This window comes from Protopterus annectens, chromosome 1.part0, assembly GCF_019279795.1.
Source record: "Protopterus annectens isolate FY-2018-M chromosome 1.part0, PAN1.0, whole genome shotgun sequence".
Taxonomy (NCBI): domain Eukaryota; kingdom Metazoa; phylum Chordata; order Ceratodontiformes; family Protopteridae; genus Protopterus; species Protopterus annectens.
The window spans coordinates 607,763,838-607,782,963 of record NC_056725.1 but is presented as its reverse complement, the minus strand read 5'-3'; the positions used below and the strand labels follow the sequence as shown (position 1 = coordinate 607,782,963).

General features: G+C 40.7%; 1 protein-coding gene across 1 annotated transcript in view; it reads left to right on the top strand.

Annotated features, from left to right (window-relative positions):
- SERTAD4 (SERTA domain containing 4) overlaps positions 1-19,126 on the top strand; it is a 269,818-nt gene that overhangs the window by 215,576 nt on the left and 35,116 nt on the right. The window contains exon 3 of the mRNA XM_044061783.1: positions 9,896-10,011. Coding sequence (XP_043917718.1) covers positions 9,896-10,011 — 116 coding nt within the window. The remainder of the gene's footprint in view (positions 1-9,895; positions 10,012-19,126) is intronic.

Below are 19,126 nucleotides of genomic sequence, written 5' to 3'. Positions count from 1 at the left end.
AAAAACTGGGAACTCGTTACCCAGGACAAATGGGTTTTAAATATAGTTTCCCAAGGATACAGATTTCACTTCCTCACGTTGCCAACCCCAAATGGCTGGCCAGATCTACCCACAAATCAGTGGACAGAGGCTCAAAAGCAAGTACTCTCTCTCTTAAGCATGAAGGCTATTCAAACTGTACCAAAAGAGGAAAAGGGACAAGGTTTTTACTCAAGGCTTTTCCTGGTACCCAGAAAAGACAACTCATGGCATCCTATCCTGGACCTTTCTATCTTAAACACCTTTTTGGTGATTCCAAAATTCAAGATGCTAACTCTTCACCAGTTGCTTCTTATGCTAGACAAAATGCCTGCTTGGCAACACTGGATTTAAAAGAAGCCTACATGCACATCCCAATCAGAGAATCTTGCAGAAGATACCTACGCTTCAAAACAGGCTACATGCACTATCAGTTCTCTGCACTGCCCTTTGCTTATCTACCGCACCCAAGGTATTCACAAAGTGCCTAGCTCCAGTCATTGCATTTTGCAGGCAAAGAAATATTCAAATATACCCGTACCTGGATGATTGTCTAATTCAGGCAGAAAGCCAGGACATACTTTTGAATCATCTGGCATTTGTACAAAAGGTGCTAACTTGTCTGAGATGCACCATAAATGAAAATAAATCACAACTGGTATCCTGTCAACAAACTACATTCCTGGGAGCAAGCTTGAACACAACTTCCCAGATGGCTTACCTCACGCCAGAGAAACAAATTCATTTGACAACTTACTTCAAACTAGTGGCCAAAAAAACCCTGCTATCTGCAAGGCAAATACTGCAAGCTTTGGGGTTCATGGCCTCCTGCATTCTACTAATTCCATATGCAAGACTGCATATGAGTAAACTACAATGGTATCTAAAAAGCCTATGGTGTCAACATTCTCAGGATCTAGAAGCAATGATTCTTATCATACCTTGTCTACAGTTAGAATTCCTTTGGTGGGCAGAGGCCTGCCACCAAAACAAGGGACTACCATTCACTCTACCCCCTGCTGCCTAAACCCTAACAACAGACACAACAGACTATGCATGGAGGGCTCACCTGGCAGGGAAGTGCATTCAGGGCAAATGGAACCCAAGTCAAATGCACCTGCATATCAATCAAAAAGAAATGTTAGCTGTACAGAATGCTCTGACAGCCTTCAAGGACCACATTCTTCCAGGACAATTAATGGTAAAGACGGACAACACCACTGTTATGTGGTACATAAACAAGCAGGGGGCTACCAATTCTTACCCCCTCTACAGACTAGCCATGGCTCTGTGGAATACAGCCTTGAGCAACCAAGTGCATTTACAGGCTCAATTCCTGCCAGAAAAACTAAATACACTGGCAGATGAACTAAGCAGAAATCTCATGGACCCACACAAGTGGAAACTAGAACCAAAGACCTTCAACTTGTTGATAAACAAATGCGGGAGCCCAGATATAGACCTGTTTGCCTCCCCCCAGAACTACCAATTGGACAAATTCTGTACAAGGACTCCCCACAAACAAGTTTGGAAAGTGGATGCCCTGTCCTTCAGCTGGAAAAAATCTATCAGTTTATGCCTTTCCTCCTCTGCCTCTCCTCTCCAAGGTACTACTAAAGATCAAACAGGACAAACCAAGGACGATACTGATAGCACCAGACTGGCCACGCCAACACTGGTACCCCCTCTTTCACAGCGTGTCACTGCTTTCCCCATAGCACCTGCCTCAGACCCCTACCCTGCAGTCACAGCAGGAGAGCCAGATTCTGCACCTCTAGCTTCAAACCCAGAACCTGGCAGCTTGGCTAATCACCTAATCTCTCCATTACCATCCCTCAGTAAACAAGTGTTGGATGTCATTTTGGAGGCAAGGAGGCCTAGTACTAGAAAATTTTATGCTGAAAAATGGAAAAGATTCTGTGCCTGGAACCAAATTCAAGGGATGGCCACAGCAGCGCCCAATTTATCTCAGATTCCTCAATACTTAACTGAGATGCTTCACAAACAAAATTCACGCCTCAGCCATTTCATCTCATTACAACACAGAACCACCCCTCTTTTCTCACCCACTGCTCAAGCAGTTCCTCAGAGGGGCCAAAAATTTAAGACCACCCAGGAGAGCCCCAACTCCAGCCTGGGACCTTAACTTTGTATTGGAAAAGCTCACTCTTTCTCCTTTTGAGCCAGCTGCAAGTGCAGAGTTAAAATTCCTTTCTTGAAAAACAGCTTTTCTTTTAACAATCACTTCAGCAAGAAGGGTATCTTAATTACAGGCCCTTATGGCAGTGGAGCCTTTCATAATCTTTCATGCAGACAGGGTGTCCCTCATGACTAATCCTTCTTTCATGCCCAAGGTGGTGTCCAGTGTGACTCTTAATCAGTCCATTCATTTGCCAACCTTCTTTTCTAATCCACAGAACAAAGGGGAACTGATACTGCACTCCTTAGATGTGCACAGATAACTTAGATTTTACTTGGACAGGACTAAACCTCAAAGGAAATCTGAACAACTGCTGGTAGCTTTTGCTGCAGGGGCAGAGGGGAAAGCCATTTCAAAGCAAACCATTTCTAAATGGATAGGCTATTGCATTAATTTCTGCTATAAGCAACATGGAAAACCTGCCCCACAGGGGATTAGACCCCATTCAAGCTGGGCTGCATCTACCTCTACAGCCTTTCTCAGAGGTGTCCCTACCAGAGACATCCTAGAAGATGCTACCTAGAGTTCTGTACATACTTTCACCAAGCATTGCCATTTGCCAATTTTCTCTAAATCTAGAGCTGGCTTTGCCACTGCAGTCTTGCAGGGCCTTATAGCTGGACCTAATTCTGTCTAAATTCCTCCTCCCATCCTTAGCTTTGGGAATCTACCCAAATGTGATGACTGTAAATGTGAAACACGAAGAACATAGTACAGTTGTGTACACTTACCATAAATGTAGATGCTCGAGTGTATTCACTGTTGCAGTCCTGGTACCCTCCCTCAAGTCCCCTGACTTCTTTTGGGTATACCTCTACTCTCCTTTTCTATGCTTAACAGCTTTTTGGTGTATTTGCGTTTTTGTTGGAGGTATAACCTTGTATATATATATATATATATATATGGTTCTACCTCACTTCAATGACACGCCGGAACATCGACAGGGAAATCGCGAGCCCCAGAAGATCGACAGCACAGAAGACCGACGCGACGGGACCTAGAAGATCGACAAGCAGAAGACCGACCCGACGGATGAAAGCACCGACGCCGAGGATGCCGAAATGGGAAAAGGCTGTGTAAGTATGCGGTAGTGACGGACGTTAGGGTGCGAGTAAGGTAAGTGGGGATAGGGGTGGGTTAAGTGAGTTAGGGTTAGGAGCGGGTCAGGTAAGTGTCGGTAGTGATTGTGTTTGGGTTAGGGCGGATAAGTGAGTTAGGGTTAGGAGCGGGTCAGGTAAGTGTCGTAGTGATTGTGTTTGGGTTAGGGCGGATAAGTGAGTTAGGGTTAGGGAGCGGGTCAGGTAAGTGTGCGGTAGTGACGGACCTTAGGGTTAGGGTTTGGGTCAGGGTTGTAGGTAGTTGTGTATGTATGGTTTAGTGTGGGTTTGTAGGGATTTTGGTGTGCTTGTGTTGTGTATGTGGTTTTTGGACGGGGAATGTGTTTTGGTTGTTGATTGTGGTGTGTGAAGTGTATGAGGTTTCGTGTTTGTGTACCGTCGGTTATTTCGTTGTCGGGCATGTGGGATTTCGTGTTTTTGTACTGTCGGTTATGTGGTGTCGGTGATTGCGTTGTCGGTGTTGTGGTGTTTCGTTTATGTGAGGTAGAACCATATATATATATATATATATTTAGTTGCTTCCCATTAGGGGACACCTGACATCTTGGGCAAGAAAAACTGATGTAATGGCGTCGGCTGCATGCTTTATGCCCCTGACTACCTGACGTCATGGAAGATGAGACAGCAACTGATGCAGGACCCAAGACTTTGATAATCAGGCTGATTGAGGGCTACTGCAAGCAGATAACCCAAATGTGATGACTGCAACAGTGAATACATTCGAACATCTACATTTATGGTAAGTATAGACAACTGTACTTTCTCTGCACTTCCCTTTGGCTTATCCACTGCACCCAGAGTATTCACAAAATGCCTGGCTCCAGCCATTGCATACTGCAGGCAGAAAAATATCAAAATTTACCCGTACTTGGACGACTGCCTGATTGAGGGAGACAGTCAGGAATTGCTAATGCGGCACCTGACATTTGTGAAAAACCTTGTCACTTCCTTGGGGTACACAGTCAATGAAAAGAAATCAAAACTGGTACCCAGTCAAAGGATTGTATTCCTGGGAGCAAGCTTGGACACAACATCCCAGATGGCATTCCTCACTTCAGAAAAACAAGTCCATCTGACAGCCTACTTCAAACAAATGGCCACCAGAACCCAGCTATCCACACGAAAAATACTGCAGGCCCTAGGGTTCATGGCCTCATGTATACTGCTAATTCCATATGCAAGACTGCATATGAGGAAACTTCAATGGTACTTAAAAAGTCTTTGGTGCCAACATTCTCAGGACCTGGAAACAGTCATTCCTATCATACCCTGTCTAAGGGCAGAATTCCTTTGGTGGACAGCAGCATGTAACCACAACAAGGAACTGCTCTTTATTACTCAAGCCCAAACTGCCCAGACCCTAACCACAGACGCATCAGACTATGCCTGGGAGGCACACCTGGATGACAAGTGCTTTCAGGGCAACTGGAGCCCAAGTCAAATTCATCTGCACATCAACCAAAAAGAGATGCTAGCTGTGCAGCACTCCTCGAAAGCTTTCAGATCCATACTCTTTCCAGGACAACTTCTAATAAAAACAGACAACACCACAGTTATGCGGTACATCAACAAACAGGGGGAAACCCACTCTTACCCACTCTCCCGGTTAGCCATGGCCCTGTGGAAAATGGCCTTGGCCTTGCAAGTCCATCTACAAGCTCAATTCCTGCCAGGCAAACAAAACTCACTGGCAGACGACTTAAGCAGAAATCTCCTAGACCCACACGAGTGGCAATTGGATCCCAGCACTTTCACCCTGCTGATCCAGAAATGGGGGACCCCAGAGGTGGATCTTTTTGCCTCCCCCTACAACCACCAGCTCAACAAATTCTGCACCAGCAACCCTCACAGCAGGGCCTGGAAAGTGGATGCCCTATCTTTTCAGTGGGGAAACTTCTTAATCTATACCTTTCCCCCTCTGCCGCTCATTCGAAAGTATTAATCAAGATAAGACAGGACAGACCAAGGATAATTCTGATTGCCCCAGACTAGCCACACCAGCACTGGTACCCACTCCTTCACAGCCTGTCACCGGTGCCACCCTGGCACCTACACCAGAACCCATCCCTGCTCTCCCAGCAGGAGGGGCAGATTTTGCATCTGCAGCTACGCTACAAACCCTAAATCTTGCAGCCTGGCTTATTCCTTGAATTTTTCCCCAGCAACCTTGAGCAAACAAGTGCTGGAAATCATTCTTGAAGCCAGAAGATCCAGTACAAGAAAATCCTATGCTGATAAGTGGAAAAGGTACTGCTCCTGGATTCAATCTAAAGGGGAGGACACAACTCTGCTCTCCCTGCCTCTAATCCTGGATTATTTAGCAGAGCTACTCCACAAAGGCCTGTCTTTCTCCTCCATTAAGGCACATGCCTCAGCCATTTTGGCTCATTACAGCACTGAGCCACCTGTATGCTCGCACCCTCTTATCAAACAGTTCCTGAGAGGAGCAACCAACTTAAGGCCACAATGAGAGCACCCCTGCTTGTGACCTTAACTTTGTACTGGAAAAGCTCACACATCCCCCTTTGAACCTGCAGCGTCAACAGAGTTAAAATTCCTCTCTTGGAAAACAGCCTTGCTTCTGGCCATCACTTCTGCTAGAAGAGTGTCTGAGCTACAAGCACTTATGGCTGTGGAACCCTTCATTATTTTTCATGCTGACAGGGTTTCCCTCAGAACTAACCCTTCCTTTATGCCTAAAGTGGTGTCCAGTGTGGCTCTCAACCAATCCATCCATTTGCCAACTTTCTTCCCTAATCCTCAGAATAAAGGGGAAAGGATCCTGTACTCCTAGGATGTGCACAGACACTTCAGATTCTACCTTGATAGGACTAAGCCTTCAGAAAATCTGACCAGTTACTAGTCAGCTTTGCAACAGGGGCAGAGGGCAAGGCCATTGCAAAACAAACAATTTCAAAATGGATAGCACACTGCATCCATTTCTGCTATAAGCACCATGGGAAACCAACCCCTCAGGGGATCAGAACACATTTCACTAGGGCAACATCTACCTCTACAATAGTTGTTATCATATTGTTATAGAACATCATGTTACAGGTGGTAATAGATCTATTTTCAACATATGCATGCTGATATATGGTTTCATAGAGTCATAGGTAGGTACTAGGCTATCTGCCCAAGGGCATTTATAAACCTAGCCAGAGTGTGTCGGCTTTCACCACCCCATTGATTAATTAACTGATCCTCTCTCAAGCAGAGCCAATGAAGTGATCCCAGGGGTGTATTTTCTGTTACCCATCCACTCATCAAGGTTTCTCTTGAAGAGTGGTAGTGAGGGCCTCTGCCTGATGTAATTTGGAATTTTGTTCCAAAGCATGGGAAGTCTCTGTGACAGGAATCTATCCCTCCAGCATGTTCTATTTATTGCTACGGTGAGGTTTAGCTCACTAGAACACATGGCTCGTAATGATTTGGATTTCTTTAGGTGGAGCATGTCCATCAATTCTGAGTTGGACATGGCTTTGTAAGTCAGGCGAGATCACCTCTGAGTAAGCGATATGCCACTGAGTACAGCCGGAGTTTTCTCAGTCGGGCTGCATAGGACATATGTTTGAGGCCAGTAATCCTCTTGGTGAGGTACTTTTGTTGCCTTTCCAGCTGTTGGAAGTGTCTTGTGAGGTACATCCCAAATGGGGCATTGTACTCTATGATGGGTCTAATGAGTGACGAGTAGAGGGGCACTATAACCTCTTTATTTCTAGATGCGAACCCTTTAGTAATTGATGGGCCACATAGAAGGATTTCCTAACTACTTTGGCAATATGATTGTCAAAGGAGAGATTACTATCTACCTGTCCATCTTCATGTCCCACCCTTTCCAATTCTGACAATAGCTTATACAGTATTACCTTCTCGATTATTTTTCCACTACATAAAAGTAGACTTAAGGGTCTGTATGACTCTGGGTTTGTCCAGCTCTCCTTTCCCTTAAAAAAAAGGTTTAATAAGCGCATATCTCCAATTATGAGGAATCTCCCCATATTTATATGACCTAGTAAAGAATAGATATAATGGTACTGTAAGTTCTTGCTGAAGTGTTCTCAGGTCATTATTCCTAATTCCATCTCCTCACTGTGCTTTGTTTGGATCCAGTTGGTATAGTTATTTTTCAATATAATCTAATTTGATTCCAGTATCTGAGGTTACCTGGATGTCACTAGGGCAACTTACCACCCACCCATTTTGTGGAGCCAAACCGTTTTGCATAACATTTTGTAAATATATCTATAATCTGTTATGTCTGAGAATAAGTTTTAGAATCTATACACAGTTTATCAGTTTGTATGTTATTACTCCTTCCACATCTTATGATTCTATAAAATGGTTTCCTATTATATAAATTTTCTTTACATTTTTCTTGATCTTGTCTCAGACTGTGCTTAATTTGTTTGTCCAGCTTGATTATTTCATTTTTCAAAGTTGTAGCTTGACCACTTTTCCATTTCTTATATTTTTTCTCATACCTTAATCAGGTATCTTTTTCTTATGGAAATATATCCCCCTGAAGTTGTATGCCTAGATCCGGATGTTAAACATTTTTTTTTATTTTTTTGCACTCAGTTTCTCTTTCAAAACTTTCCACAGTCCTTCTGCAATTTTTCCACTGAACTCCTCACTCCAGTTAGTTTTACATAGTGATTGTTTTACTTCCATATAATCTGCAATTAACCTTCTGTGTATTGGTTTAGATTTCAGTTTGGCAGAATTATCTAGCAACAAGTTAACCTTTATAACCCCATGAGCACACAATAGTGGTAAAACTTCAGATGAAGTGACAGTAATTTCTTAGGAACACAAATAATGTCTAGTATGTTCCATCCCCTAGTAGTTTTTTTTACAGTCTAAAGCAATTGTAGCTCATGAACATATGTTGTGAATAATTTCCTTACTAATGTTGTTGAATCATTGTTATTCCAGTCTGTTTCTTGTAAATTTAAGTCCCCAGCCACTATTATTCTTCCCTCCTATATTTCATGCAAGAAGTGTATGAATTCCTCTAGGTCATCAACACTTGATTTTTGTGGTCCATATACTCCAACAATCATTATATTGTCACAGTTACACTATCTGTGTTGGTGTTATCATTGAACTCCTAGATGTACACACACACACACACACACACACACACACACACACACACACACACACACACACACACACGCGCACGCACATTCAGCAGCTGATGTGTCTGGATAAATTTATAACAGAAGATTACAGTTGGCTGCCTGATCATAACCAGCTTTTTATGTTCAAGAAATGGATGCCAAGAAATTCTTCAAGAAAATCGTAACTAGTTGGTTAGGATTGGAGAACCTCGATCACAAGTCTTTGCAGCACTATTTGTTTACTTTTATTGCATAGAGCTTTAGCTGCCATAATTTACTAACATTACTGACAGAAAAAAAGGGAAGGAGTGTGAAGTGTTTTAGAATTTTAAAAGATATTAACAAACTGAGCAGTGCCACACAGCTGCCAGAAGCAAAATGTCTGATCAGCTAACTGCTTTAAAAGTTATTAGATACTTCACTCTAATGTAGTTTTCTTTTTTATGTGTAGCTCTAAAACACGTCTTACTCTTTTACACCATTTTTTCTGTAACTTATAGTAAATTAGGGCAGCTAAAGCTCCTTGAACTACAAATAATTATGATTGGATCACTGGTCATAACTACTTGTTAATGTGTTCTCAAAATGGATTCAGGAAATTACCCTCTCGAGATTTATTCTATATGGGAAATTCTTGAAGCTCTTGAATCTATTTTTCAATCACATTAACAAACTGGTTATGAGCAGCGATAAAATCATAAAGTAAATCTTTTTGCTGATTTTGGAACATAATCAGCATATACTATGCAGTACATTTTTTTATTATTAAAATATTTAAATATCAGTTATGAATTCACATAATTAAGGATTTTAAAATACTGATCCGTGATTTATGTCCTTAACAGGTAAAATATGAAATCAAATATTTAGCTTCAAAAAGTGACTGATGGTTAAAAGTCTTGTATATTAGATTTTTGTTATATAGCATGAATGCAACTGTCTGTTTTAAATGTTTCATGGAGTACAGTAGCCAAAGGTTGCTTTTAAAGTCCTCTTGGGTGGCATTTCTTTACAGAGCTGCCAAAAATTCATGCATGTTAGTAGTAAATATTCCTGTGAATAACATGAACGTGAATATGCAACAGCAGTAAACAGGTGCTCTGTGTAGCCTCAGAACTCTTTAAGCATATCATTTACATGCAGAGTCAAACAGACATTTGAAAAATAAGCCAAACTAATGTTTTGACTGCAATCCTTTTCATAGCCTTTCAAATCCCAGGGTATCCCAAAGAAGAATTTATAGCTGTAATAGCAGTAACATCCTACGGAAATGTGTTGTTTGCATGCCAACAGACTATAGATTCTAGGAATATATATATATGAGGCGAGTAGAAAGAGAGAGAGAGTGGGGAAATGAAGACTATTTTCTTTGGCAAATGTCACAATCACATATAAAATGTACATTATGTGTTTTGTTTGATTTATTGCTACAGACTCCCATTACAGGGGAATTTTAAACCCAATAGCAACATCCAGGATTGCATACTTTAAAAGGAAATATGTGGAAGATGAAGGTTTCCACCCACCACTCAGCAGCTGCTATAATAAAGTAAGTTTTATTTTAAAAAGCTGGGAAGTTATTTTTCCTTCTTCAGTGACTCATGAACAAACACTGTCTTGTGCTGGTCTTTTTTCCAAAGCTGTAATGCTCTGTTAACTGCTGTGCCTCATTTGCTTACTTTGGAATCACTAATTGGATTTTTTTTTTTTTTTTATATGGCAGAAGGAGAAGAATGTTCTGTTTTGTCTCATACTGAATTAATTATATTTTTATTCAATTGTGGGAAGGTTGTAGACTGTCTGGTTTTCTGCATCTCATGAGAGTTTTCCTCTAAGTTACTTTTGTTCACAATTCCTCAAACATTTGGCCCCAGATGTCCTGTTAACACACTTGTGGCAAAATGTAATTTGCATGTTGTGGTGCCTCCATTTTGTTAGTAAAGTGTGCAGTGTGACTCTTCATTTAAAAGAGTGTTGTATGATCCTTCATTTAACTATGGGAACAAATGTGTTATATGTATATTTCTACATAATAATTTGGCTTCTGCACACAAATCATTTGCTTGCTAAATATCTGCAGACAGCAAGTTTCCTTAAGGGTCCTAGATGGCATTTGTGAATAAATATTTTATGATAAAGACAGAAGTAAGAGTATTTGGGCTGTGCAGTAGGGTTTGAGGCATGGAAATGTGATTCCTCAGTGTCATAGAACAAACCACACAGTACAGAAGAAAGTAGGCATGAGAAACTTAAGTCTTGTTTGCATTGTGGAAGAAAATGCAGTGTTGTTGAATGCAAGTTGGCATTGCACTGTGGTATACAACAGAAACTGGATCCCTGATCAGTGAGATTTGTAGAACTAGGGTAGCTGCATAACCTCATTTTATGTAGGCAGGAAAGAAGTGTGTCTCCCACAACAGAACAGCCCCTAAACTTCATCCTGGACGTGCAGTGATGTTTCAATCATATTTTGTAAAGAGCTAGGCCTTAGATCCCCATATGCTTCATGCAGTGCCGGTACATGCATTACTTTGCATACTGTCGGGTTCAATTGTATCATGCAAAGTGTATGGCTCTGTGGCCAGTTGGAAGTATTCTAATTGCATGAATAATAATTTATGATCCCAAATCATATCCAGAGTGCAAAGCAGTGCTAGACATGATGCAGTAAGTTGATACTTCCGCACAGTGCATTAAAGTGTGTACAGTGTAAGTACTCATCATTTAGCAGTAAGTTGATACTTCTGCACAGTGCATTGGAGTGTGTACAATGTAAGTACTCATCATTTAGCAGTAAGATGATACTTCTGCACAGTGCATTGGAGTGTGTACAATGTAAGTACTCATCATTTAGCAGTAAGTTGATACTTCCGCACAGTGCATTGAAGTGTGTACAATGTAAGTACTCGTCATTTAGATCATACCAATCATGATGGGCTTCTCTGTCAAACTTCATGCTGTATTAAGCAGTACGTAGCATAGCATGGTGCTAACGACTAAACAATGTGGGAATGTTCATCATAATATTCACTGTTGCAATCTTTACCTCTGGAGACTCTACAGGAGTTTGGTGACTGCACAGACTTCCAAGGTTCTATATTTCCCACATCTACTATAGCTGAAAACATATCTTCCTCCCTCCCAGACATTAGAACAGCAGTGGTATAAGAGAACAAAGGTTGGTGCCATCTTCAGTTCTTTCTTACCACAGTACAAGAAAGTCCAATGTTTTGTTAGGATTTTCAATCTGGTATCAGCCTGCTTCCAGAACTCAGATAAATCCTTTAGTGGGGAAATTTTCCCTTTTCTGTATATTGCTTTTGTTGCTGTAACCTGTTTGGATATTTGAGTCTGATATTAAAAAGTCAATAATTATCTCAAGTGGAGGAAACAAATCCTTCACAAAGACTTCCATTCCTGTAATATATTCTACCTAGGCTTGGAGCAAGATGTAGCCGATGGTCTCTACTCTGTGTGGTTCATCCTAAGGGCAATCAAGTGACTCCAGGACTATCCATCTCTAAGGAAGGTCCATGTCTGGTCCCACTCTGTCATAGTATCAGCCATGTCTTCCACCAGTTACATGAATAAGAAAAGAAAATGTTGAGAGAAGCACAGAGAGACCATCTACAGCCAGCCAGAACTGTAAGGTCACCCTAGGCCTGATGACTCCAGAGTCAGTAAGGCACATTCACAGCCCCCGTACTTGGTGTCAGTCACTACCAAAGTCTCTGGTGCAATGCCTCTGAGTGCACCCATGCTATTAGATAATGGTACAAACCGCCATGCAGTCACCTGGCCTGGAAGTCTCTGTTAGAATCTCAGCTACTGACACCCAAATTGTGGTAAGCAAAGGGGAGGGTGGTATCAACATGCTTTTTGTGCACAAGGAAACTACTAGAAAATGAATTGAGGTGGCATGTGTTCACCTATGACCCTTGACCTCAAAGACAGCCACCCCTCCACTGCCAAGGGCAAAACTGTTCAACCAAAAATTAATGTCTGCCAGCTTGTATCAGCCTTGGCTGGGTGGATCCTCTTCACTGCTTTCATCCCATACTTCTTTTCAACATTTATTTCCACTACCTTATGATTTTATGGGTTTTCTGAAATCCAAGCAGCCTGCTGCAGATACACCTTCAGTGGGGTGCCTTCAAGGAAAAGAAGGAAAAAAATTCCATTCCAGAAGATTCTGACATCCAAGACTCAGGGGTATCCTTATGTTGAGCAAATGTCTCCTATCTTTTATTTTGGCTCGGACACTGAGATCACCTTATCCTCTGCTTCATCACCAGAGGATGTCTCATTTTGGAACACCCTTCATAAGATTAAGGAAATCTTTAAGTGGGAGGCTGAAGTGTTCTCCTAGGCAAAATAAAGTATAGAGGATTGCATGGGCCTGCCTGAACCAAAATCTGTAGTCAGCCCTCTAGTCTTAAAAGTACTGGAAGATGCATTTATCAATCCATTATGGGAGCCAGATTTCCTACCCCCCCCCCCACACACACACACACACACACACTCTTCCAGGAAGTCTGCCTTGTTTTACAGTGTCCAGGACTCTCATTAATATCCTTGTAAGAACCCTCTGGCTCATCCAACTGTAATGTCCTTGGCAAAAGAACTACTCTAGCTCCAACTCTTTGCAGTTACCTATACCCACCACAAAACATCAAAGCAAGTCCTTCAGTCTGGAGCACAGAAGCAGCACTGGAATTTATTTCCACACTAACATTCAGAAATGAATGCAGTCACTGCAATACTGACTACATCCAGTAACACCTTGCACCAGAGGTGACTGCTCCCTTTGCCACACCCTAGCTATGCTTCTGAGGAGAAGGGAGGGAGTGATGCCTTTGTCCCAGCAATGACACAGGCATGTTATCTTCATGCTTTCACATGTTTCACAGGAGGTGGATGCAGTTCAACAAGTTAGCACATGCCTAAGGTCAGCAGGTCACTTGTGACTGATCATGGTAGCACCATGCACATGACAAAGTCTGATGACAGGATGGCACTATCAACAAAGCTAATTTTGGAAGGCATGCCCCCATTGCCCATATATGACAAGACAGTGGAGGAGCAGGTTGGACCCCTGACATTACCTGTGTTCATCACTAGGTGTTCTGTCAATGTTAGCTTCATTCAGGCTACACAGGAGGCATCCCTGAGCTGGACTACCTATGATGTCCTCACATTCACCATAGTGGATAGGTATGTAGGTGGCCATCCCCACTTTGACTTCAGGCCTTTCTCCTGACACAGGTACATCACTTCACATAGATGCATAAGTCAGTGTGATCCAGGTACAGACACTGTTATACACCATGGCAGAGATGGTGAAGTGCATTGCATGGACTGCTTAAGAATGCAACCACTATATGGAATAAGGGCAACCTGCACTGCACTGCATGTAACATGACATGGCATATAGGAGTGCTATCTGAGCTGATACAAACTTCAGTATAAATGTAGCACAATTCGTTGGGATATATTCATTAATCCCATGATCCCATTTCCTGGTATATTGGCCAAACTACCAGGAAGGCCAAAGTATGGATCTTGGAGCACTTGGGTGATGTGAGAAGACAGAGGTTAGAGAGTCCCGTTGCCATGCAGTTTATGTCCAAACATCAAGGGTCAGACAAGAGTTTATTCTTCAGTGTTATAGCACAACCAACTAATAGCAGGGTTAATTTTAAAAAACAATTAGACTAGAGAGTAGAATGATTATTAATTTCCATACTTTATGTCGTTATGGAATGAATTTGGAAAACAATTTGAACATATAGATAAAACGAGTAAAGTGCAATAGATTATTATATTTAAAAATGTTGATAAATGACATGCATTTAGATGTGAATTTATATATATATATATATATATATATATATATATATATATATATATATAATGCAATAAAGGAAATTTGAGAATAAAATATTGCAATATAACAACATAAGATTTTCTTAGAGTTAAACAGCAGTGAATGTAGTTAGATGTAATATAAACATACAGACAGTTATGGATCCATGCAAGTTTTTGGTTGTAGAGAGAAACACACACACACACATATATATATAATGGGGAAGGATGAATTAACATTGTGCTTATGATAGGCACATTCAAAATGTGTTGAATAATATGTATCATGTATTTATATTCCTTTTAACACTTAGGTGTTATTAAAAATACACATAAAGAAAGTAAAGGAAATATTTAGAAATGGATACATTGAAAAGGGACCAAAAATGCATTGGTATTTATATATGTATATTTGTTTTGAACATCCAGTTGTTACTGAATTTAGAAATGATAATGCAATATATATTTAAAAGTGTAAAACTTTAAAAGTATGATATTTTCACAAGTCTGTTTGATGTTTATTGAAGCAGAATTCACTTTAGTCCTGGCTTTGTAGCATCATAATTAATTAATTATTCAATTGTTAAAGAAATTAATTGATTGATTGGAAAAAGAGAGATGTATATATAGGGACACATTTGTAATGATAAAATGTTCCACCAGAAGGCAAGAAGCCGACGTACCAGAACGTGTTAATAAAGAAGTTTTGTGTCTTACAGTGGTGTTCCAGTTCATGTTCCTGTTCGTATATGTCTGTTGGGGATGTATTCATTAACCATGTCCACTGTTGTGCAGGACTGGTAGGTGATAAAAAATGCATACTAGAGCCCTACAGAATTTACAGAAAAAAAAAAATCACATAAATCTATGGGATGTCAGAATGTGGGCTTTGTATTGTCCTGTCACGCACACATCATTTTGTGAAGGTTGCCTTATCTATTGCACACTGCTGCAAGGCTTTCATTTTGAGAGGACATCATGTATAGGAGCACATCCTGTAGCTGCAGCAGCGCATACTATCCAGGAAGTCAGCCAGAAGCAAGACGTGCATGGCGATATTATATAAACCAGCCACGTATGATAAGCATTTACCCACTATGTTTAACTATGCCAATGCAATGCCTCTGACCTGACGTTTACAAACACAGGCTCTTAGCTTTGATATTATGCAACATCTGTATTCCACAGTGTCATTTCATTTTTGGCTTGTAAAATGTAATTTAACTTCATTTTAGCTCCTACCTATCATGTGTTTCCAATTAAAGATTATTTTGCAGGCTCTGCACTAAATTACCATTAATGCCACTGTTTACTTATAGCTTTGGCTGATGTTACTTACAGGCTGGGTTATAAGAAAGCAGTGATAAAATGTCAGGTTTGAAAATACTACTGTAAATACATCTGAAATATATTCTGAGAATATAGGCATGTCATTCTGATAAATTTTAGTATTTTATTCACAAAGCCGTCACTTACACTAGTTTGGCTAAAACTACAACTTGTCTGTTAAGGGCATTAGTGCTATGTTTTCTATGGCTCAGGATCTGATCATTATTAAAGTTGGTTGATGGCTGGTATCTTTTAAATTTCACACTTGTATTTCAAATCCACAATCTGCTTAAGCTTTCTTTCTTAACTATATAGCTCTATGCAATGATAACTAATGGTTTGCAAAGTCTTCTAGTATCCTGCTGAGCTATGATATGTACAACCTGGATGCTGTAATGAAATTTCATGTTTACTCAAGAGATGCTTTTAAGCCGCGGTGGTGCAGTGGTAGTGTTATCGCCTCACAGCAAGAGATTCTACCGTTCGATTCTCAGCTGGAGCGTCTTCTGTGTGGAGTCTGCATGTGCTCCCCGCGGACGAGTAGTGTTGGAAAGACATGCGTGAATGGGCATGCCTTTGTTGAAGGTTGGGTGTCGAGCTGGCACCTCGACACCATAAAAATCTACTGTCAATCATTAGCGGACCGAAGTTCCACTGTGGCGACCCCTAACCGGGAAAAGCCGAAAGAAAAACAACAACTCAAGAGATGTTTTTGTTAAGATAATAATGTATACACATGATGTTTAATCTGATATAACAAAGACAGGGTAGAAATAAATGGAGCATTGAAAATGTACAGGAGCTTAGATCACTGCCAGACCATATCCATTCCAAAGAAGTTCCAAAGGCAGAAAGGAAAGACAGAAGAGTTGGTGGGAGGTGAGATGAAGACAGTGAACTTGCCCTAGGCAGGAGGGGGATTATATCAGTTCAGATGTTTGAGGAAAAGAAGCAATGCTAAAGAGGCCAGAAAAATGAGTGAAGTTTTTAAAATCCAAGCAGGTATTGCCATTAAGAAGGGAAATGTGTCATTTATATAAAAACATATTTTTTTTGCTATGACTGATGACAATTTTGAATTTTGTAATACATACAAGTTTTCTTTTTTAAACAATATTGTCAACTAGAAATCATCACCATTATGTAGACTGCGACCCTATAAACGGAAATCATTGGAAGTGTATTATCACAATTTTACATAGACATGTATTTATACCTATTTATCTACACACACACTCTCTCTCTCTCTCACACACACACACACACACACACACACACACACACACACACACACATAGACATTTACACAAATAAATGTACATATGCGCACACACTCCCTAGGACTGAGCAAGATTATCGCTGACAGTGATAACTGGCCAATGCAAGACTGCAGTTTCTCCAACGGTGATAATCTCAGATTGAGATACATGGTAAAGCCACACCAAGAAACACCTCAATGGCAGCTCATTGCCACGTTACTGAATTAAACGTTGCACTAACAGACCTGACCATACCACTGCCCCCCCTACCAGCTCATGCATCATGCTTCCATCGACACTTTCCAACACATATACACAGATACAGTGACACACACACACACACACACACACACACACACACACACACACACACACACACACACACACAAAGACAGCAAAAATATCTCCCTACAGACACCGACTTGCTCGTAGACCCACTCACTCACACACCTGCAGGCATGCAAACACTGAGAGGACTTTGGTAAAAAAAACTCCCACAGGGCAACCACCCAGATATACACACACATATTCACACACACACACACACACACACACACACACACACACACACACACACAAAGACACACACATACGCACGCACGCACACATACACAGACACGCACATGCACACACATACACAGACAAACACACACACAAATACAGGCAGCTGCACTCATGTCCTTACAGACAAGTGTGCACACATACTCACACACACACACACACACACACACACACACACACACACACACACACACACACACACACACACACACACACAAACACTCAGCTACATTCATGCCTTTACAGACACACACACACACACACACACACACACACACACACACACACACACACACACACACACACACACACACATAAACACATGGACAGCTTCATAATACTTACCTGCAGTCACATTATGAGCCTTGATCCACCCATACAAGTGAATGGATGTATATTGTCAAAGACAGCACATATTTTTTCTTCTTTTCAACAAAAGTAACATGGGGAGAAATTCTCTGAATTGCTTCACCATGCTATTCCTATGCCAGCACCACTTCCAGGAAAGAGTGCATGGTTAATTACCATTAACTACACCCCTGGAATGCTGTATTTCCTTGGGACTTTGCCAGAGTGACAGTTCCCCATGCTATTGCTGGTTCCTGCACACCATATCAGTCTGTCAGTTACTTTGCTTACCACAACTGCTGAGTAAAGGCTTTGTAGTACAGTAAGCTTTCCCAAATCCTGGGGACAATAACTATATATATATATATATATATATATATATATATATATACCTCTATACACACAGATATAGCTATATAGAGAGATATTTGTATATAATAGATAAATATAGATGTAGATGCAGGTGTAGATATATATATATATATAGTTTAATAGATATGTGTATGAGTATTCTGAGCATTAACAATTCTACTGATATGTTGTGCTACATGTACACGTGCACATACACATAGCTATAGAGCTCATTTCAGTTTCTTTCTCAGCAGTCTTCATTTACGAGTGCTCTGACCCATATTCTGCATTGTCTTTGTGATGCATTTACTTACTTTTAGTGTGCCTCGCTGATTTAAACCAGGCCTTTCAAGCTGCTTTTTTACTGGTTCCTATTTCTTTTGTGTACAGGAAAATATATCTTTCCTGGAATGTTTATGGTGATCTCCGGTTACAAAATATATTCAGAAATACTAATATGTGCCTAAGGTAAATGGATTTAATCGTTTTGAGACAGTGTAGTATTCTACAGGGTGGAGAATTGTCCAAGTTGTTTCATTGCACTTCTCCACCCAGCTCTGTTTGTTGTGTAAATGAAAACAAAAAATAGAAAAAGGGGATACTCACAAGGGGATATTTTTTTTCCTGAAATGCAGAATAGTGTTAGACCTTTGTCAGAAATTCCACTGTCCTTGTCTGTTTCACATGCGTCAGTGACATTTATGATTTATATTTGTTGCCATGAATTGTTTTTCTGAAAAAAAGGCAAACTAATTGTTCTTTCATTTTAAAGCCTGTTTTTTTAAGAGCTTTTGTTGCCTTTCTTATTTATTTATTTTACATTTGTTGACCGGGCTAGTCTAACTGGATACATGTCCATTTTCAGTAGAGGCCCGAGGAGAAAAGCTCCACTGTAACAGTCTATGGTAACACACTTAAGAAAAAAATATATACAAGAGTTTAACTAAAACT